We start from the raw sequence: 24064 nt of genomic DNA, 5'->3' as shown, positions 1-24064 counted from the left end.
CTGCAGCCTTACACTCATTTCTGTAAGTGAATGCACACTGAGTTCCTTAACATTTTCCTACTCAAGCTGACTATTTGCTGGCAGAAGACTCCACAGCTACCTCTTCCCATTTCAAGGCTTGAACAGGGCCAAACAGAGGCCTGTGGTTTTCAGGTGGATTACAGTCACCAGCTATTTTGGAGTCTTTCAGGGCACACACAAATGCACTGCTGGCCATGCCTTAACAGGGAGAAGAATTTGGGGACACTGCCCTGGAGTTAACTCAACACAGAACAGAAGATAATATTTTTCAGTAGAATTCCAGAACACTCTGAAAGTAAGATTAAGAAAACCTTTGTGAAACTGACACCGTATTTAATTTTGGCTTTAATCTTCATATGGAAGATAATTTTAGGAAAAGATTAAAAATTAATATGAAGATAGGCTTCCAATAATAATTTCATCCTAGCAGAAGCCTAAAACTTCAGATGCCTTCCACAATTTTGTTGTACTTTTCAGACAGGATCTATTGCAAATGGAGGAGACCATTAATAACAGCTTTTTGATAATGCAGGGAGAATCCAGGACACATTTTTCTGAAATGCCTTGGTCATTGGGAAAGAATCAGATGTATAAAAAACCCTCAAAATTTAAAAATACAATACAACAATTAATGCATTATTTATGAAAACAGCTCATGTGTTGTGTCTATGTTTGCAATCTATTAAAATCAAGCAATAGAACTACTCATCCAGTGTAGTACAAATATTATGTGTATGAAGGCTGTAAGAATTATAAAGCCAGGCATTTTAAAGTCTAAACGGAGAAAAAACAAATTATAAAATACTGAAGAAGGCTATTAAAAAGCAGCATGACTGAATAAGAAGGCACTTGAATTGTTAGCCCCAATGGTGCTTTATTTTTTTAATGTAATCTTAGTTTTTGTGTTTAAAATGGAAAGTCGGGTGGCTTACACAATTAGGACACATGAATGCATGAGTGGGTAAGGTATATAGAAACATCTCTAAGCAAAAAGTAAGCAGACATATTTGAAAGAAAAAAAAAAAAAAGAACATTCAGCATCTTCTCCAACCTCGTAAACTGAAAATATTTGCATACCAGTGACTATTCCCTCTCTTACAACTAAAATAGCAATTTTCTGTATCATTAGGGACAAGTTTAGCAGCAGGGTTCCAACACTGCTGCCCTCCTCTGCACACAATTATAAGCAAATTTTGTATTAATGCAATGTCTGCTTTTAGATGCAACTGTTTAATTATTTACACAGAATAAGGCTGTTCATTGATTGCTTCCTAACTCCCTCACAACACTTCCTTTGAAGGAGTGGTTCAGAGAACTAAAGTCAAATCAGACTGGAAATAGCTGGGGCACCTGTAAATAGGGGGTTTGTAACCGGCATAAAATGGGGCTTCTACCTGTTACTACTCTCTTTGATTGGTTTAAAATAAACTAGAAAATTTGATAAAAATCTTTAAAAGAGTAAGAGCTTTCCTGTTCCACATCAGCATTTTGAACACTGTCCAAAAGCTGGTGCTAAAAGTGGTCATTCATGCAGATAAAAATGCAAAATAAAAAAGTATTGAATAAAGTTAAGAAACATTTTTTAAAGGGTACGAATAATACAAACAGATCTTGACTTTCATCAAAGCATAACACAGACCCACTGCTCACCTTCTCATTAGAGAATCAAGTTGAAAATTGAGGTTTTCTGGATGGGTTTAGTTATGCAGCCCTGAACAACAGAGCAACTAGACAAACAGCTAAGGGCCAGTAGTGAGCACTGTCATATAGAGGTGAAAGCACAGACAGGTATGCAGAGTGCCAATTAGCTATACTGTAACTGGGTGAAGCCAAAAATTAAACACTAGTTACATTCTATTTAACTAAATGGCCTTCAGAAAAAATTCTGCCACTCCTGGAAGCTGGGTTTTACGTGTTTTCTCCTAATCATTACTAGCTGTCACCTAGGAAAACATCCGTGATTCAACAATTTAAACACAATTTAAACCATCTTCTATTTTCAGAGAAACAACCAAACTATAGCTCAGGATGCTGAGGAAAGGAGAAAACACAGTTATCTAAAAAAAGTCAGATAACAATATGGTTAATTAGTTAAATGGTACTTTTTTTTCTGCTAAACAATGACTTACATATGTAAGAGCTGGCATAAAAACCTACAATCCCACCAAATCCCCTCCCTCCAAAGCTTGCAATCGACACAGATTTCTCATTAGAGCTAGAAGCTAGATTTTAAAAGATAATTAAATCAATTTATAAAATATTTGCAGTCAAGTGTTAATTAACTATATTGCCCAGACTCTCATTTTCAAAGCCACGTACAGGGAATAATCCTCATTTGAAAAAAAAAAAAAGAAAAAAAAAGAAAAAAAAAGAAAAATCTTCTAAAACATGTGAAGACTGCACTTAAATTTTTGCCTTTTGGGAGGGGGGGCTGGAGGGCAGATAGATGGAAGAGACTGAATGAGCATTCTTTTCAAGAATAAGTATCTACACAAAGTGGAGGCAGCATGGTTCACCAATTCAGAGCCAGAGGAAAGACTAGGAGCAGAACAAAGACACTGGACAGAAGAATGGAAGACTCTTCTGTGGCTGACTGGCTGAAGGAAACCTACTTAGTCTGGACTCATGGCAACCTAGGATACAAAAATCCCATAAACAACAGGGCATTTGTGCATGTAACTCCCTGTACACTGCTCTGAAAATTCATTTTGCAGAGTTTTTTCTCAACCCCTACACATGCACACACTGCACTGCGTGTTAGTAGCTTTCATATCCATTTAAATGCTACAGCCAAGAAACACTGTGCACATTCACCAGCTCTGCTTTTCTGAAAAAGAGGCTGAGAAATTGGCATCTAGTCCAAAAGGGACCATATTACAAAATATTTAAAGAGGGATTGAAAGGCCATGCACCAAAATGCCAAAAACCCAATGAAACCAAACCTGTTAAAGAATGTGGTTCTGTGTGGTGCAACAAGGTAAAAAAAAAATAAACATATATAAACTTTAACTTGCTTTGGTTTAAAGCTTTGGGCCTTATTTGACCTACACTGCATATTTTTAAACTAAGACTCTTCTTTTTAGAACAGTTCTGAATTAAACCTAAAAGAAGAAAAAAAAAAGTGAAAAGAAAAGCTGATACTAATACCTTTGGGGTTAGGCATTTTGGCCATTTTAGTCCTGGCACTTTTCCATCAAATTCAAATACAAACAAACAGACAAACAAACAAATAAATCTATGGAAATGTAATTTGGAAGTCCCTCTTGTCTGAATTAACTTGATACAACAAAAGACAGAACTGCTTAACGAACTTTGACTTTCATGAATGCACAAACTTCAGGATTTGCTGCTCTGGGGTTATTTATAGAAAACTACTTTCAGATCCGCTTACTGGACTTCATACTCATTTTACAGCCAAAGGAAAGTGGAACAAGTTGAAAGCACAAAACTAATTTCTTTTTAAAAGCTTTATAACTTTGTAACATGTGTTAATCAAACCAAACTATGACAGGGTTTTTGGCTGCATATTTATTACCAGAAACCTTGCCTGAGTGGGGAAACAGTTTTTAAGCACGCCAGTAAAGATACTCAAGGCACTATACTCACCAGTATGAATCTTCTCATGCCTCTGTAGCAGGTACTTCTGTATGAAACGCATGTCGCACTGACTGCACTGAAATGGTTTTTCACCTTGAACAATATAATTCCACATCCATAAGTTAATAACTACGCACTGTTGTTTCTGATAACTATTTTCGAGGAATATTAAAACGTCTATTAAAAACACCAGCATCTGAGCGAATTCCAAAAATACCCTGATACCAAAAAACATTTGCCTTGCTAGGTACATGAACTGCAGAGTTCTCTCCATGATCCTAAGAGTCACATTAAGACTAGCACGGAAGAGTGATCTGGAATGGCTGTAATTTCCTCAAGTGCAAGATCAATCAGGATGCTGGCAGAGACTGCATTCAGGATACTGGCAAGCTATTATAACAGTAAGTACCTTTTTCACTTCTCCAAACACAGAGATACCTCATCAGGCAAATAAGCAGCCACAGCACATTTTACAAAGGGGTCAATTTTTGGCACTTAGGCTACAAGTCAACCCATTACTTTCTGATAAAGAAAGAAAAGAAACCTTGTAAACAGTTAGCTCTTCAGTTTATTAAATATATGTTGGGGTTTTTTTCTGATATTCTTTTGACACTTTGGTGCATGGAATCTCTAAGCTTAGATGCCAAGGTAGCTACACTCCTAAAACTGAAATTCGCATAGAGCTGAAAACATTTTTAACATAAGTAAACAACTCTTTATATAGCAGAAAAGACAAATTTGAAGTCAAGCAGTACCTGTATGAATGAAGACATGTCTCTGTAAATGGTAGTTGGTTCTAAAGGCAGCATTGCAATGCTCACAAACATGAGATTTGTGGGTTTTCAGACCAAGTGATCCATCCTCATTTATTGTAAGGATCTATTTTAAAAAGAGTAAAATTTGTTCTCACACTACCCTCTAAAGATGTCTTATTAACTACAAAAAAAAAAAAACATTAATTTTTTTCGATGCAGAAAATGCAAATATTTCAGGTAAAACAATGCTAATTTCTACAAAACTATGCGTTAAGCTTCTAATACACATCTCCAATTGCAGTCCAATCCAACTTGTGTCTCGTTGCGCATTAAGATATATTTCAACAGGACGGAGACAAAGGCAGCTCATGGAAAATTAGCTTAGAGCTTCCCTAGGGCACAGCTGAGTCACTTTATACACTACTGTTTATTTCATCCATCTGTTGGAAAGGATGCAAAGTAGTCAAACCACTCCTGGGCACTAAACCATGGACAACTGTATTTTAAAGAAAAAGTGAATAGTTAAATTCTTTTTTTTCAAATCACAACTCTAAATGTTTGTTAAAAGTCATTAAGGCTTAACCAGAATAGTCATATATATTATCTACGTCTGTATAAAACCAGTAGTCTCAAAGGTAATATTTTAAAAACCAAAATCCCAAAGCCAAACAACCAAGAGAAAAGTATTATTCTTCTCCCCTTTCAGGTTTTTCACTCAATAAAGTGTTGCTCATTTAATATACATATTAAAGCATTTCCTTGATGACTTCAACTTGCCACACTCAATTGCTTTGCTGTCAAACAAAGCCGCTATTTTCATATAAAGTTAAAAAAAACTTAAAATTTAAAAATGCACCACATCTACTTTATTCAATAAAGCTAATCCCAGGTTTTCTCTAATTTGTCAAAAAGAATAAAAATAGAAAACTAAACCAAACCCCAAAATCTCTACTATCTCTGGCAAGAGAATAAGAAAATCAGTAAACAAATTACATTTATAAAATCTTGCTTAACTGCAAACACAACTATAAAGAAGAGCTTAAGGAACCTTAAATAATACAGTTTAGTCCCTTGTTATTAAAAAAATAAAAGTATGCTGGGAAAACACATCTGCAGTTTGATTAGCTACAGCGTTTTAGGCTTTATGATAATGATAGTGATGAGAAAGAGAGAGTCAATAACTGAAACAGTATCTCTGAAATAGTAGCAAATACTGTAAGATCTACTTAATTTTTAATTCTCCTGCGTCAAAACAAGAGTGAAAGTCTCAGACTAACACATTCTTGTGCATTCACTCTGAAGGACAAGCACATTCATACGTTTGTAAGATTGGTGTGTTACAGCTCCAGTCACAGAGAGAGACAATTGTAAAGACTCTGTTCTGTAACATTATCCAGCTGATGAAGCCAACTGCATCTTTAAAACAAATTTAAATACATGTTATGAAATGCTTTTCATATATTAAATTGGAATTTTAAAGTAATTGTGCAGAAAATATACTTAATTTCAGGGTTATCCTAAAGCTGGGCTCTTCCACTTAATCTACCACCTCTTAAATGATGAGAGTTAACTTTGTCAGAGCAGCTTCCCTAACCAAAGCAACAAAAAAAGCTTGTGCGTGTGTGTGTGTGCGCGTGCGTGTGTGTCCGTGTGTGCGCGTGTGTGTGTCTGCGTGGGAGAGGGAACAGGAGACAGGAGCCACCACCCCTGACGGCTTCTTCCTTACCTGACTACTGCATTGTTAGGAAACAGAATTTAGAACCTTTCTAAATCCTGAGTGCCTGACTTCCATTTGTCAGAGTTCCAGCTGCTTGTTTGGATGCACAATCAACCCCACTACTCTGGAAATACTGAAAGTGCAGGGGGTTCTCACCTAGGTCAGTCCTTCAGCTTTTTCTACTCTGCCTTTCTACTCTGACAGGTCTGAAAAAGGGGAAGAGAGACTGAAAAAGAACCTGTTTAACAATTCTCCTGATCATTTTTCAATCTTCTGTCATGTCAAAAGACTAATCCTGGCAGACTAGAAGATATAAAGGAAGCATGCAAGTACACGTCTGTAGAAAGAGGGGCTCACGCCTCTTCTACCTTGCCATGTTTCCATGGAAGTGATCTCTGGATGTACTCAACCTAGATCTCCTTTTTCTCTCAAAGGGAGAAGTGAGAAAAAAATGCACAGCATTTGGAACTTGCTTCCACACCCAATCTGAAGCAATTTCTCAGCTTTCCAAGAATACTACAGGTGCAACCTCATTTGACAGTGCTTTGAGGAGGACTGGAAGGTCCTGCTCCCAGGGCAACAAAAAGGAGGTTTGGGAGATTTTCTTTGTGTTACAGTGAGTTTTCCTTTAATGTACAAACAGTCTGGGTTGACTTCTGAGTAGGCTTATTTTAATGCTGCTGTGTAATAACATATAACTGATTTACTTCTATCAGAGCAGCCTGCATATGTTCTATTTTAAATCTGAAGATTAATACTGATTTGGGGAATTACTAGAAGATATAACACTGCTACCTCATGAGGTGAAATGATTCTGGTTTTATCTGAAGTGCTTCTCAACAGAAGAAAATTGTTTTCAGACATACAGTGATACATAGTCCTCATGAATGGATCTACAAAACAAATTTTTAAGTAACAAACCAGCAGCTAGGGTAAGAACCTTTTGATATAAATAAATACATATATGAAGATGATTATGACCACAGGAATTTTCCCTACCAGTAAATTATTTTATATATATTAGTAAGCTTTTTAGAATTTTCAAAACTACCATTTTAGTTTTCTTTTTAAAAACTTTTCACTACTATGCATGAAGCATATAAAATTATCAGGCTCACAGAAAAGCACAACTATTATTAGATAGATACAGAGTAATGATTTATAAATGGTCTACAAAGCTACTGACTCATAATTTAAAAAAATATTTGGAGAGAGAACTGCCTGGAGAGACAGATGTTAAAATATGTCAAGAGTTCATGTTGCTAAAAGGAGTTCAAAGAAAAACACTGTTATATCAGTTTTGTTTTGGGTCTCTGGTGAACTTCAGAACTGCATCTTTACTGAGCAAACAAACAATTTCCAGCCTAACTAGTTCAAATGCTAATGAAATTAGTCATAGTCAACCAAATCTTCAGGTCCTTTTAATCTTGGTTTTGCCAAATCAATGTCTTACTTTTGCTGGTGAACGCTGTTTTCTTTTCTTCTTTTTCTGCAAATCTACTGGCTCTCGTATTTGTTTTTTGTCTCGTTTCTGTTGTTCAGATGCATCAGTAAAGGTAATTTCTTGCTTTACACTGATCTGTTAAGATACCAAGTGCCAGTTTCAGGTAAGGTTCTCACTACAGAAAAGCAATTTTTCAATTTTAGAAGATGACAAACTGCTGAAACAGAAAACCTTTTCCTAAGGGAATTATCTTCTGGCTTCACTCTTTCAGAAATTTAAGTGAAAGAATTAATATGTATCTTAAATAAAAAGGGCACAGTTAATTTCCTCAGTAACATTTTGGTGTATCCTTTCATTCATCTCCCAAGGTCTTTTTTCCTGACCTGTGGTGATTTTGAGATCAGTTCATATATTAAAATCACTTCCATCTGTAAAACCATTCAGTTTTTCATACCTATTTTACTTTAGTCCGTGCTGTTGTCAATATAAGATTTAACGAAATAGTTTATTATATATTTAATACAGAAGTATTTTTAAGGAAAAAAAAGAAAGACCAGTTCCAATGAAGTTTTTGGAAAAAAAAATTTCAAAAATCTTGATCTAATGTGAACTTTAATGAAGACCATGATACTCTTACATTTTTCTAACACCTGAGCCAACTGATCTACAGCTAACAGAGTAGTGTTCTAACAGTGCTGTGTTTCTGAAGATTATTCTTCGTGTGTAAGGCTATCTACTTTTATAGTCCTGGTGATTGTCCTTTATGTTTGAAGGGTAACAGTGATGGTGTGCTGCATTACAGACAGATGCTCTGTTTTCAAAAGGAAGTCATCTCTATGCTCTCTGGGAAAGCCAAGGTATGCCTTCTATGAGATTCCGTGGAGGGGCATATTTATGGTCATGTATGAAGTGTCACAGTCCAACCTGCAGTGTGAATGCAATTGCTAAGCGTCCACATACCTTAAAAACATACAAGATGCTTCCTATAGCAAAAGCAACTAAACAGTACTATGAACAGCATAAACAGTATGCACCTTCTAATAACGCTATTTATTCCGGTTTGTAGTTACCCCTGAACATTAAATATCCTTAAAGGAGCACATTTTAACACTTTAGTTCTATGGTAACAGCCTGCTTATAAAATATTTATAAAACAGATACTTAAAGATTATACTTAATTGGCAAAATTTATCCACAGCCAGAGGCAAATGACATAAATATTTTGATAATCAAAATCCAAACAAGCAATTAATAGATTCTTGCCAGAGTAGGATTAGACTACCAGACCAAGCTTCCTAGTAATCTCTCCAATATTTCACAAAGAAATTGCTTACAGGGACATTAACAGCATACTGCAGCCCTTGAGGAAGTCTATCTTGTGCATCCATTTCATCATCATTTTTTACCGTCTCCTCATGGACCATGAGTTCATCATGTGAAATCATCTCTTGCTGTCGAAGTTCACTTTCCTGTAACACTTCATCTGTTGCAAGAATCTCTTGGTGCGGCATAGTCCGATCTTGAAGCACTGCCTCTTGCCGTTCTCTCGATACTCCAGACTGGTCAGATACTGCACCCATCCCTACCATAGCCCTGGATGACTGCATCTGGTCTATGCCACCACATTTAAGAAATAATCCTCCCAGCTTGTCTTCAATGTTCATTCTTAAGTGCAATTACCTACAAAGAAAGTTTTAATAGTAAACATCTACAATTGGTGCGCTTGCTTACAATTTTTTACTTAAAAACATTTTATAAGAGCTCAAGTCAGTACTCAACAAACACACATGCAGTCCTAAAATTGATACTGAGTAAGAACCAAAAGTTGGATATCTTTGAGGAATGTCAAAAGACTCTCCTTTTGCACATCTGTGTGCACACAACTGAACACTTTCAAATAAAAGGTTTCAAATCAGTGCTCCTGACTTCTGGCAAAAGTATGGTAATTAAATTATGGCTAATTCCTCCTTCTCATTCCTCAGAAAACTTTTAATTTTTTTCCTGCACGCCTTCTTTGCTCTGCTCTCTTTTTCCACTTTGACTGTCTTTTACAAACACCTCTTTCATACTGCTCCTGTTCTCCCTACCTCCTTGTCCTTCCAGCGCCCTTCCACTGCTGTTACCCCAGGGCATTGTAGCTCCTGGAACATCTTAATATCCACAAGGGAGAGAAAACTGGGCTGCATCCAAAGCAGCAGTTGAGGGAGGTGGTTCTGCCCCTCCACTCCACTCTCCTGTGACCCCACCTGCAGTGTTACATCCAGCTCTCGGGCCACAACATAAGAAGGATGTGGATATGCTGGAGCAAGTCCAGGGCAGGAAAGGAAAATTATCAAAGGGCTAGATCATCTCTGCTATGCCAATAGGATGAGAGAGAAAGAAGGCTCTGGGGAGACTTTATTGCAGCCTTTCATTACTTAAAAGGGAGCTTTTAAGGTGGAGAAAGAACTTTTTAGCAGAGCCTGTTGGAACAGGACAACAGGTAATGGTTTTGAACAGCGAGATGGTCAATTTAGACTAGATACAAGGAAGAATGTTGTTACAATGAGGATGCTCCAACACTGGCACAAGATGCCCAGAGAGGTGGGCATCCCCATCCAGGAAAACATTCAAGGCCAGGTTGGATGGGGCTGAGCAAACTGATTTAAGTGAAGATGTCTCTGCTCGTTGCTGGGGGTTGGACTGGATGGCCTTTAAAGATCCCTTCCAACCCAAACTATTCTGTGATTCTGTGAAAATGCAACTTTGTAGCTAAAGCTACACACCAAATAAAGGCTATGGAGAGGTCAAGGATGTTCATAAAAGACATTCACAGTGAGCAGGACCATTAGTGGGGAAATATAAATTCCAATCATGAAAAGCAATACAATCCACAATATCCCAACAAGTATCATGACATTATTAATTAGTTTTTAGCACAGAGCAGGAGGCTTTTGTGAAGCTGGAAGTGGCAGCATCTTCTCATTCTACTAATCAATATATATGTAAGATAGTTCTAGGACTCTTCTTCTCCTTGGCACACTGGATGTCCAGTCAGAGCAGTCAGTCTCCTTCACCCTATTCCCCAGGCCTGTAATCCCTACTACCCCCTCCTCAGTGCTCCTTGAGACAGACACACCAACAGACAGACAGACAGACAGACATCCTTCCTCCATCCCTCTATGTTCCCCCAGGCAGAGAGCGGAGGCAATACACACACAGGCCACAGCAGACACGGGGGTGGGAGCAGAGGCACAGGCAAGTTGGACAGCACACAGCAGGCCCAGCCAAAGCACCAGACGGGACCTTGGGCAGCATCACAACAGCAGCAGCACCTTTGATTTTGATGCATTCAGAGTTAGACACAGCTGTGATGTCGGTACATTGCTAGAAATCAGCTTCAAATTCCATCCCCCTGAGACTGCAGCATGGAGAGAAGATCCATCTCCATTCATGTCTCAAGTCAGAGGCTATGCTGCCTCCCCTGCAGCTCACAATGACTATTCATAACCAAAGAAATCAGGTCTCTCTACAGGTTATGTCCACAGAAATCAGGTCTCTGCTTAAAACCAGCAGGGCCATCACTGCAGAATAGCACAACAGCCCCCTGCCAGTCTAACAGGCTGCCAACATGCAAAAACACTCCATCAAACAAATGTACATCAAGTGTCTAAATTTCCATATTCAGTTTGATCCATTTGATCACTTTCTAAATAATTTTCTTCTCTGGGAATATATTTCGAAAACTCTCGGTGTATTTAAACATTCGTGAAGTTTTCTTTATAAAAAAACTACATCAAGTTTACAGAATAAACAGTGGTTTCTTTTTAGGTGAGCTCCTAGATTACTTGGTAGGAATATAAGCAACCAGCTGAAAAGAGCTGAAAAATCTCATGAGTTTCTCCTACATTGTCCTTTGTTTCAAATATTACTATTGGTTCTTAAGATTCTGAAAGTAAAACTAACTCAATTTCTTAAAAAAAAAAAAGAAAAAACCTCACCACACACCACAACAAATAAGGTAAAAAGCCAATTCACACATCCTGATGGCAAGTCATGTCTTATAACTCAAAAGTGAAAGAACATTTGTCCCTATTCTGTACCATGAGAGGTTCTAAACTTCCAAATACATCATAGAAAGGCTGACAACCAGGATGGTCTGACCTCTCTCAGTTTCAAATACTTAAGAAGCACACCAAAGGAAGAAGCTTTTCAGGCAAATACTTTTTTTATTATTTTTAGTAAGCCTTGCTCTGCTGGAAATCAGGAGGACAGAGTCACCACGCTAGATGTCTTTATATATGACAGTGTCATCAATCTTTTTAGCCTTCTTCCTTCCTACATAACAAGTCCATTTTAGGGACCAAAACCACCCATGACAGGAGAAGAACGTGGAAAAATTCTGTTCAGCACATTTATGCTTGTGATTTGTCCTTTTTTGTTCTCCTGCAGTTCTAAAATAAGTTTGAAATCACGTTTTTGATTTTCACAGTATCTGTCTTCAAATTCAGACAACAATTTCTTAATGCCTTGAGTGAGTTCAGGTAGTGCTATGTGACAAACTGACTCTCAAATAAATCCATTCAGAGTAGGAGAATGAGATGTCTTCAAGGGAAAATGCAGGTCTCGTATGTCACACAGCCACTTGCAGACATTATATAATCCATCAAGTATTTTTCAGATGTAACTGGGAAACCAAACTGATAGTTTCTCAGCAGTAACACAAAAAAACAAACAAACAAAACCTGGCACAGCACTAAGGCTGTATTCTTCCCACCAATGCAGATCTCCCAGAGGTCTTGCAACAACATCATAAAAGAAGAAAGTGAGGATTAATTTATCATCTTTTTGGTTTGGACTATCCTGTGCCAAGTGAAAAGGTGAGATAGAAGTGAAATTCTTAAGATTTGGTAAAAGATAGTGCAAAAGACCTCAGGCTGAGACTGCCTCTTTTGGTAGAGCATTCTAAATACATAGCTTGAAAGACAGACTTCAAGGAAAACAAAAGAGATATATCTACTCATTTCAGCCTTTATCTGAAGTCAATCCATACTCAGGGTACATCTCACACAGACTGTCATTCACTGTGCTTTTGTCCCACACTACAGAAATACGACAGCATCAGGTCACTGCACATTCTCCAAAGGAATGACGTGGACAGGTACGAGAACGCAGCAACTCGAGATGCTGAAACACACTCAAGGGAGAACAAAACAGCATCAAGTATGAAAGGATGGTGGCCCTAATCTGTCTGCTCTGGCAAGAACAGCACACAAGGTTGTTCCACATGGAGGATGATACCGCCACGTCACTGAAATTAGGTAGGAATTGCGGAAATCCTGGATTTAAAGCTACTTCCGGGCAGGAAGTTAGGCAGGCTAAGGAGCTGAGTTAACCACACAGAAGAGCCTGTTACTCTCACCAACAGAGGCAGGAAGACTCCTGACATGCCAAACCCTGGGACAGCTGGTGAGATACAGCAGCTTCCCAGACGGCAGGCCAGCTGTGGGCTGCTATTCATGGGTCTCGCTGGCTCCCGCAGTTGCAACGGATATGGAAACAGCTTCTTTCTCACCCTGACTAGCAGGTTTAGCAGAGTCATGCAACTGAAAGCCCTCAAGTTGTCTTCCAGCCATGATCTTGAGTCATATCAGAAGTGGTGTAGTAAGTGCACTGCTTATTAATCAGGCTTTCAAACACCTGGCTTTGCAAAGAAAAACAGTAAGAACTCATAATGTTAGGCTGCATATGAGAAGTGATGAAAAACAATGTAAGTTACATGACTTGCAGGTGAGGTTTTAAAACAAAGAGGTAATGTTTTAAAACAAAGAACCACAAACAAAAACAGGCTATTAATCCAAGCCAGAAGCATCCCAAATGCAATTAATTCAGTAAAACACTTGTAATTTGTCAAGTGACACCTTTCGGCTCGCATAAAAGGAATCCTATCATTTAAATTGAAGATGAGAAGTGTTCTTGGAAGAATGACAGTGTAATAAAGAAATGTAAGTTAAAAGCATTCAAACAAGAACACTTTACCAATCTGCAAAGATTAAGTAATTTTTAAGCGCAAGATGCATTTGTGAAATAAAGATCAACTTACTTAGAGATTATCTCTAGGGAAGCTACAAAAATGCAAACTACATACACACACACAAGCAAATTTCTTGGCATAAGACATTGTTATCCCTATTGCAGAGATGTTTTTCATGGAATTTCAGAAGTTCTATTAAGCTTCACCAAGGAATATCTTGATTCTTCTTAGAGTGTATAGTCCCTCTATAAACTCACAGAAAAAGAGCTGCCAACAAAACCTTTAAAGAATATATTTTGCTAGACAGAGGTTCTCCATGCCTTCACTGTAGGCAAAGCATCTCACAAGAGACATCTACAGGCAGAGCTCCCTGGGGAGGAGAGAGAGGAAGGAGAAGGGCTGCCCAGAAGAGGTCTCACAGCAGCCTGCCAGCACCTTCTCTTTTCACAGGGTGCTCCACAGCTGCCTGCAGCACATCCCCAGCCAGTGAAGCACATCACATCACTCAGAGACCGCTGCTTCGCCAGAGCCTCCGGCTGCACTTCAGAACTATTCATTGCAGGAGCCCTGACATCAGCTTTTCCAAACACTTCTGCACTGAGCTGGAGAGCTGAGCAGTAAAGACAATATTCCTAATTCAAGAAACAACCACTTAAATGAAAACATGCTGCATGAAAAGCATGAAAACATTTCAACCTAGAATCAAAAATAAAAATACCATCAAGAGAAAACATTCATTGATTCAAAAAGTCTTCTGGGATGGTGGCTGCTATGAAAGAGATCTATACAGAGACCCTAAAGGAAAGCAGCAAAATTTGTAAGCCATCAGAGTTCAACACCTGGTCCAGCTCTTGTTCTCCACTTTGATGGTAAGGGTTATTCTGTCTTCCCCCTTCTTTTCTTAAGCATGAAGTAAGGTATTATTTAATTTAATGAGCAAGTACTCAGAGATACTAATTGGGGTCACTTCAAAAATAAAATCCGTATGTGCAGAAACATGAATTCTGTAGGATTTAAAAGACTATTTATGACAGAGAAGAAAAGAAAACATGTTTAAGGATTAACAGCAGAGACAAAAAATTAAAATCATCTGCACTTTAGTATCTATTTGTAGAACAGAATTAATGTTTTTGCTTTTTCTTTTAAAGTAAGATGGACTTTTTGTATTTGTAAACATAGTCCTGTGAAAAGTCTTTGTTGTTCCAGAACTTCTTTTAAGTGTTAAAAAGCAGAATTAGCTGCTTTCTATATCCATAACCCACTCCACCCTGTCTCATATACTATCTTCTCCCTACTTTTGCAAGACAAAAAGGAAGGAAAGAAGGCTGAGGGAAACATGAAAGGAAAGTTGTTAAAATACAACTATTCCTCTGGCTTACACCTGACCTCCTTCTGAAGGACTGTAGCAAAGACTTGAGACAGAAATACGACTTTCACTCTAGCAATAAGCTCTCTTTGACCATGTTTTCTAAGATACAACAACCCAAACACAAGAGCCAGGATGCACAACAGCAATTCTAACTTGCCTTTGCAATCTGATACTGTTCTGATGAAAACTACCTCCAAGATTCCTCTCACCAAAGCTGACACTGTGCTCAGCCCAAGGTATTAAATGGTTTCAGGGTAACCTTACACTGGGAGTAGCCTGATGACATTATTTTAGCTCCGCATTTTGGGAAGTGTGTTTTCATTAAAGACAAGGCAGAACCCCTGATGAGCACACATCTGAAGCTACAGAACATGTACCTGAGCACTCCTCCCACATCCTGCTTCAAGAGCGTTTGGAAGAAGGAGTGCATGCAGAGCTCAAACTACAAAACATATAAAGGTTACTTGTGCAAAATGCACACAGAATAAACTGTTCAAAAGGCAATCTGGGGAAGCACCTCAGCTTCTTAGGGCTCATCTCTATGGTCATGCTATAATTATTTGTGCTAAACTGTAAGCTTAAATTAATATAGTGTACATAACTCTATAAAACTCCCTAAATGAACATTCTCATTCTAGTACAGAATTTTTTCCTTCCTTGTTTAGTGGAATAGTGTAATTCACTTTGGAAAGGTTTATTCTGAATCAAAAAGACAACCCCTTTATAATCAGAGCAGTTTACTGGCATGATTAGTAAAACCTTTCTAAATAGCCAAACTTCTACAAAATCAACTACAGCTGATAGGCCACTCCAGTGGGACATTTGGTGTGTTTGTTATTTACCCAACTCTCAATGATACTGCAAGACACAATCCAATACAGGGGGTAGCTGCCCAAAGGGGAGTGTCCTGCCCCTCTCCCACCTCAGATCTCCTTGCTTCTACTCTGGGTTGAGCACAGCATTCTGCAGCTGAGAAGGGAGCTGGACAAAAACATTCCCACAGAAAAGCCATGAGGTTTGGATCAGAGGGACAGAGCAGGTGGAGGATACGGGAGATGGGCAGTGAGGAAGCAGGAGCAGGGAACAGGACAGCTTCTCCCAGGAGTGGTCAGTGGTTGGATCAGATCAAAGTGCATTGTGAAACTGCTCCACAAAGGCCATGTGCACACACAGATGAACACCTCAGAGCTGCCACCCACACATACCCGGCGGCTATGCCAAATTCAGACCACGGGGAAAATGGCTATCTACATTCTCAAATGCTTTCCTCCTAAAATGAAGTATTAAAGTCACCAATAATTCTACAATTCCTGATGCTAATGAAAAAAAGAGATAGCAACAGGGCTGAATAGCATGTTTAAAACGACTAATGTTTAAGCATTTCCATGAATGAAACCATCACCAATGCAAGGCCCTCTAAAAGGAAGAGAAAAATTAGAACTGAACAGGTTCCTAACATCCACTTTAAATCCCTATCAAACCGTGAAAAATACTGACTATTCTCATCACATCAGAAAATATATTTAGTTGCACTATTAAAATATGGATGTAGTCCAATACGAAAGGAAACATAGCTAGCTTTCACAATATCAAAGGTTCAATTTTTACCATACCGCAGAAGCCTAGAGAGTAAAGAATAATACCCTACTTAATGGTTCTAAATAAAGAACAATAAATAAAATTCTCTCTTATCCCTACTCGGAAAAATAACACTCAGCTAAAAGAACGATTTTTGAATTAACACACAAGTATTTTTAAGAATCAATTAGAATGTGTTGACTTGCAAAAAGAAAGCAATCAAACATAAATCACCATGAAAAGGTTAACAGATCATAAAATCAACACATTCTAAAAGGTAACATATGATACACTCTTATGACTTGTTGCACAGTTATTTCTGAGTGCTCCATGTTGCTGAACACATGCCAGTGCAGGGCCTGACTCCACCAAGGTTTACACTCATACTGAGCTGTGAATAGTCCTATTACAATCAACAGGATTACTCACAGGAAATCTCCTTATCGTGCATAAAATTATCCATGTGTGAAAATCTTTGTCACCTTTCTTATGCTGAAATCTGTATTCCATCATCACCAGCATAACCATAATTTAATATCAAATGTGCATATGGAAAAGCTTGTGATGCTGTATTTAAAAAGCCACAGTTCCATGTCAAAATCCACAGGGGTGTTACCAGTGTCACAAACATACTTTAAATAGCCCAAAAATCACAGGCAATGCAGCTTTTTATCCAGGGAAAAAAAAAACAAAACAAAAAAAACAACACTGTTTTTGTGGCACTAAATCATAAACTACTAGAAAATAGTTCTTTTTCAGAATTTATCTGGGAATTTTTCCCACTGGATAGTTAACCTCAGAAGAACAATGCAGGATTTCTGTCTTTGCACCATGAAACTTGGAGACTGAAAAGTGCTCACTCTGGGGACTTCTGGTGACATTTATATTGAGGAAAACAAACACTACACATAACTAAGGCCACCTAGCATCTTCTAAGTAGCATTTTATAATTTCAGTCCAACTGGTGAAAATTTTGTGAAATTTCATCTATCTCATGCATGCCCCAAGCTGAAACTTTATAAAAATATTTCAGATAGTGTGTCAAATGGTTTTTCGTTTGATTTTTAGTTATATCACAAAGCTGAGCCAATCTAACAGCTAAGGTCATTGAAAGGGGCAATCCCTCCTCCTTACTCTGAGAGTCCACCCTATCACCGGTGCCTACTCTAATGCTCAGATTTTTTAAAATGTGATTTTTTTTACAAGCCCTCAACCCCTTGGGCCTCACAACTTCTTTACCATCTGCAAGTATCCATGAAGCATCTCTACTCATCACAAAGCTAGTGCTGCTTTACAGAAGATAACAACGCGCTGTTGCTCTCAAGCTGGCCCAAACACCAAAGGTCTGTACATGTGTGTGCATTTGTTCCTTCCTCTTGGGGGATAAAGAATTGGCTGGATGGTTGCACTCAGAGCTGTGGTCAATGACTCAGTGTCCAAGTGGAGACCAGCAACAAGTGGGATTCCTCAGGGCTTGGTACTGGGAGTGGTGCTGTTTGACATCTGTGTCAGGCTCATGGACAGTGGGACTGAGGGCACCCTCAGCAAGATCCCAAAGACACCAAGTGGGGGATGCCCTGGAGGGAAGGGATGCCATCCAGAGACACCCTGACAGGATGGAGAGATGGGCCTCTGTGAACTTCATGAAGTTCAACAAGGCCGAGTGTAAGATCCTGCAAGTGAGACAGCACAATCCCAAGCACAAATACTGGTACTGTACTTTTTCAAAATACAAATGTCAGAAATATAAGTGCATGTGTGTATATATATATGCACACACATACATACGAGGTTATCTACAGCACACTGGATGGAATGCTCCACAAAAATATGTGAAACTAGTCAGACAGATTCTTGCTCTGTTTGTTACAAGTGCCAAAACATGTGTAAGTCACAGAGCACATGAAAGGAAAGCCGTGACCATTTAGGCAGTTGAACCCTACCTTGCAAAATAGGATCAAACCCTTTTTACAAAAATGTTTTAAAAATAGGTGATCAATAATTATATTTGGCACATTTTCTGGCTGCTTTTTCTGACACATTTGGGTCAGATTTACCCAAAATGCTGAGTACTCAGAGCTGCAATTACGTCACTTACAGCACTACTTTAAAAATACAAAGATGAATGCAATGCTGCTATTTTAATTTTTTAAAAAGCTCTTAAAGAGCTCAATGGACATCCACACCAAACACAAATTTTCATCTAGCTCACAGGCACCAATGCTCCAGCCATAAAACAAGAATTATCCATTTCCTCTCCCTGAGGCATAGTAAAATACTTGTAACAACAAGCAATATTCAATATAGGTCACAAGGGTGAACTAATCAGTTTGTGGTGCTCTTGCTCCTGAGGCCTGAGGGGAGAAGGCAGCACACCTCAGATGGAATGGTAAACCTGCACCAGTGACTGAGAAAACTGCTGAGAGAAGGTGGGCAAGAGGGGTCTGGCTCCTCCAGGACCTAACCACTGACCAGAAAGCCCAACCAGCAGAAGGTTTCCAACTGACATGGAGCAGCCACTTTGGTGCAGAATCATCAGAGGATGGGGCACACCAATGTGGGACTGCCATCAAGAAAAGGCAAGCATGACAGTAAGACTTTGAAAAGAGAAACATTGTTTACCACCATGATGTAACAGAACTAGGAGAGATTTGGCTTCTTTTTGCAGCTCTGCCACTGCTTTTGGGGCAAATCTGTTATCTTGGCAAATCACTCTCCCTCCCATCTTTCCACTCCTGTCTCTAAATCAGGTGCAATGATCCACCTAGGATTTAGGGGTGAAGCGAGCAGCAGACATTATCTCTGAGGGCCTAACAAGCCTACTGATAACTATTATAGAAATTCCACAAAGAAATATATTCATTCTGCCTTCAGAACAGGATTAAGCAGAGCACACATTACTCAAAAAGAAGAAAGCAAAGCACAGAGCAGCTGCTTATCCAATTCATGGGCATTCAAAAAGGTAGGGGCTTTGTGGTTCATGTATCATGAAATAATATGGCATAATATTAAGATGCAATATATTAATAATTTAAGGAGGATGGTAAAATTAAGTGGCACAGGTAAAGCTCAATGCTGCCATTTTAAGGCTTGCATACTTGACTTACACCTAAAATTGCTCTTTTAAAACCATGCTTTTCTTGTAATATCTTTACTTCAGCTTCAATGTTTTCTAAAAGGCCATCTACATGTACTAAAGAAAAACAGTCATTACAGAAGAATTCAAGACAATTACTTAATACATCCACATAGATTAAATAACATTGGACAACAAGCTAACGGAAGTATAACCAAGAAGGTTTTGCTCAAAAAACCTGGAAGTTAGCTGCAAAAGCCATTTTAGAGATTCTGGAAGACATCCCTCATTTACATACATGACAGCACAAGGAAAACTTACAGGAAAAAAAAAACAACACTATTTTAAACCACAGGTGAGAAGGCCATGAATAACAACAATACAGATCTTACAGAGTACAGGTGATATTTCTAGATCTTACTTCAGCACTCGACGTTATTTCAACATGGGCTCTCAGGTTGTGAAAGCAATGCAAGTATTTTAGAATACAGGAAGCATTCTCCTAAGTTCCAATTTCAACTTTAGCACATCACCATGCACAGAGCAGGCATTTTTCCCCTAACTTCATTTCAGCAAACCTATTCAGGGTAAGATTACATTCTGTGTAACATCTCAAAACAAATTCTACAAAATGTGCTTGGCTCTCTCTAGAACAACTTTCCACCAGGCAAGGAACATTTTCTCATTTCATTCTTCTGCAGAGGAAGCATTGTCATACCTCAGTGTAATTTCATTTCTAATGAATATTTATCTCATTTCAGCTGTGTTTCAAATGCACCCTTCATCTATCTACACATGGAACAGAAACTCAAATAATCCAGTTAATCCAAAACATGATAGAATGAACATCTCTTTAGCAAAAGATTCACTCCAGACAGACCAAGCAAATCTGATGCTTTCTGTACTGCTTTTCAAATACCACAGTGTTACCTTAGGGGGCCAAAAATGTGGGCCAGGAGACCTGAAAGAGCCCAAAGCTCAAAGACATAGATCTCTACTCACTGCTCCATTCTTCAAACCCTATAGCTTTATCCTACCTATATTAAAAAAAAAAAAGGCTGAATTTTAGCAGCCTAACTATTCCATAAGACTAATACACCTGGCAACTAAAAATTAAATACCTACCTCACATTTGCTAACATAAACACAAGGCGACACACATGTAATATAGTCAATGGAAAAAATAAGCCCATATAATAACCTCATCAGGTAAGAAAAAGAATCACAGAATGCTCAGGACATTTCCAAAAAGCATTTGGACCCTTCAGAGATGGCGGCTCTGGAATATAAAACCAGTGCAGTGACAATGATTTAGGTATCACTAGAAGCAGAATCTCAACCTGTATACCCTGGTGGTAGCCCTTTCTTTCCTTTAAAGCATGATAAAAATCAAGGAGCAGAAGATGTTGTGATGCTACATTAGGGAGAGCACTGAACAACACTGAGCCAGAAAAAGAAAATCTATCACTGCTCTTCAAATATTCAAGCAGTTACAAACTGGGCATCAAGGAGCAATTTTCATCAGTGGAATCAGGGATTGCTGTGCCCTAAACCACACTCTGTTACAGCATCAGAACAGTATCAAGCACCTTCATCAGGAATAAACAGAAGATTCAGCACATAAACTGACATGTGTTAGTATTTAAAGATAGTATGAAATCAGCCAGAGGAGGAAGGAGTAGAAATGAACTCTAAAATCATGGAAATGAGCAACCAGGTCACTCTCAAAACCCCTCTTGGAACACAAGCATGTTACAGCCCATGTACATTTGCCAAGACAACAAAGAAAGTTTTTTTAAGAATATACTCATCTCCAGTTAGGATTTTTTTTTCCACACTGTTGCAACAAATCCACCACCTCCCTACTGCTAACCAACACTTGTGGTCAGATTAAATCAACTAAGAACTATTCCTATCCCACTTACATAAAATTCCAGAATTATAAATCAGCTTCTTTTAATTCATTTTTAATCTCAATGACCCTCACTTCAAAAGAAAAAAAAAGGCAAATCAAGTACTAAATCCAGTGTGCTTCTGCAGTGTATCCGCTTCAAAAGACTATCCACAACCTCAGCAAGAACTTCCAGGTAATTCTTTCCCTTGATACTTCAAAAATGGTATGAACAAGGAATCCCACTGACTTCTACCATATACCCCAAGGTGATTTTTCCTCATTACAGTTTTAAATTTCTCAAAGAACTTTCAGGCACTTAAGCTCATTTTCAGATTGAGGCAAGACAAAACATGAGATGTCTAGAAACTATTTTATAAGAGCAATAATAACACAGATATCCTGGCCCATTAGCTAACACTGAAAATAATCCAAAAAACAAAACACAGGCTTCTCAGGATTGTGCCCTCTTGAATAAAAAGGTTGTGGAAATTGGATTCTACCTCAATGACTTTGGTGCCCTGCAGCTAATTCTCACTAATTAAGTCCTAGAATACACTAAAACAGAAATTCATAATGATTAAAAGATATGATACATGTTTATAACAACTCCTGTAATTACTAGGAATAAAAATCTTGAAGGTTCTTGATGCCATTAACTCACAGACCAATAATTAAGGGCTACCATTCTGAACAGGTCTGAAATTTTTGACAACCCATAGTCAAATAACTTCATGATGAAGCCAAGTCATAGCAAAACACATTCAATATAATCCATATGATTAAGCAAGCAGGAAACCAATTTGTAAAGCCAGAAAATATTCTGACAGGATTCAGATGAAAGAAAAATTCAGCATACTCTGCCTTTATGGACTGCTTTCCAGATACTGGTTCCTCATCCATCCATGCTGAGAGGCTCACACTGACGCAGCTGCACTCACCCAGGTTCCCTCAATGCAAAGATGTGTTCCACAGGTAACAGGGCAACAATCTGTAACAGAATCCTAGAATGGTTTGGCTCAGTGGGGACCTTAAAGATCACCTAGATCCAAACCAGGGCAGGGACACCTTCCACTCAGGGCCCCATCCAGCCTGGCCTTGAACGCTGACAGGGATGGGGCATCCACAGCTTCTCTGGGCAACCTCTTCCAGTGTCTCACCACTCTCACAGTCAAAATTTCTTCCTAATAGCTACTCTAAATCTACCCTGTTTCAGTTCATTACCCCTTGTCCTAACATTACTTGTCCAAGTACCCAAGATAGAAGCACCAGAGCCAAGACTTCTCTGCTGAACTTGTGTCCAACCCGATGTGGGAAATGAAGAGCTACCCAAATTTTAGGCACATAAGATGTAACTGCAACAGATTCCATTTTTTCTGCACATGCAGCCACACTCTCATCACCAGCACAACTGCAGAAAGCCCCCTGCCTGTCCTGTGACTACAAGGAATGTAATCCAGGGGTGACACAAAGGCACACTGGACAGTAAAATGCAAGATCATACAAAGAATTGACAGATTAAGTTTTCTGTCAGTTTGTCCTTTCACATCACTGTTCCTTGGAAAGTGACAGTAAACTCACACTTAAGGCTGCACTACATTTGATCCAATATAGTGTTTGTAACACTGATTCCTAACAGGCACCAGCTGAACATGCCTGGTTTGCATGATCTACTTTTAACTGTCAGATTCAGACAACAAGCCCACTGGTTTTGTCTACAAATTGCCACCTACTTCCCATCTTCCAGCAAAATACTGTGACAACTGGATGATCATCCTCTGTGTGCCTCTCTTCTATAAACTCTATTTTAATTTCCCTCTCAGTAACTTAATTTTATCATTGGTGATCATAAAAAAAACACATTTCAAATACATAAAAATTCTTTTCTACAAGTCATTTAAAAAGACAACGCCATAATCTCTACCAGGAAAAAACAACACTAAAGTCAAGTAGCTTTTCCTTACTTCATTATACCCCATAACAATACAAGCTTTCCTGCTCCTCAGAACACAATCACACAACTTTGACATCTTTTTGCTGACTCAGACAAAAATTCATCACAAAATATAACTGTCAGATTCACCAGTGACAGAGGAAGCTCCTGAGAACCACAGCCTAATAAAGCTTGAAGGATGACAGCAGTCTTTCCCATATGTAAGATTCATTTTTATTTGATATTGTTAAAGCAATATTCACTCAGGGCACCTTCACACTAGACTTTATTTTCAAAAAAAGAAAACAGTTATAAGGTCAAAACAGAAGTTGAAAACGAATATTTCATGGGCATGTGTGGAAAATCTGCAAGTGATTTTGGTAAAATAATTGTATCACATGTTGGTATCCTGAGGATTGACCACCTCCTCCTGCAGTTGATCTACAGTAGTCAATATAAAAATTTTCTTCAAAGTAAGCAGTGCAAGATTACTCTAGCAAAAAGGAGTTGGTTGAGCTTACCCATCTATTGTGAAGAACTTCTTTGTTAAAAGAAACTTTACAGACACAAAAGAGAACGTGCCTTAAATTTATGTATATGGTTACTGTTGCATCAAGAACTGCTCAGTGCTGTAAATGACCCAACTTAAAAGCCTGGCAGCTGTCATCCA

The 24064-nt window shown here is 38.5% G+C and overlaps 1 protein-coding gene across 4 annotated transcripts in view; it reads right to left on the bottom strand.

The window, feature by feature from the left end:
- The window catches only part of ZNF148 (zinc finger protein 148), a 43630-nt gene that overhangs the window by 12018 nt on the left and 7548 nt on the right, over positions 1-24064 (bottom strand). For 2 of the 4 annotated variants that reach the window (XM_038142238.1, XM_038142239.1), the window contains 4 exons: positions 8869-9214; positions 7544-7669; positions 4374-4497; positions 3628-3711 (listed from right to left, as the gene is read on the bottom strand). In XM_038142238.1, coding sequence (XP_037998166.1) covers positions 3628-3711; positions 4374-4497; positions 7544-7669; positions 8869-9198 — 664 coding nt within the window. In that variant the 5' untranslated portion in view covers positions 9199-9214. Of the gene's footprint in view, positions 1-3627; positions 3712-4373; positions 4498-7543; positions 7670-8868; positions 11490-24064 lie in introns of those variants that run through there. The other 2 variants (XM_038142240.1, XM_038142241.1) reach the window with 2 other exon arrangements.

Source organism: Motacilla alba, chromosome 7 (assembly GCF_015832195.1).
Source record: "Motacilla alba alba isolate MOTALB_02 chromosome 7, Motacilla_alba_V1.0_pri, whole genome shotgun sequence".
Classification (NCBI taxonomy): Eukaryota; Metazoa; Chordata; class Aves; order Passeriformes; family Motacillidae; genus Motacilla; species Motacilla alba.
Note: the sequence above shows the minus strand (reverse complement) of the source record. Positions and strands in the feature narration are given on the sequence as shown.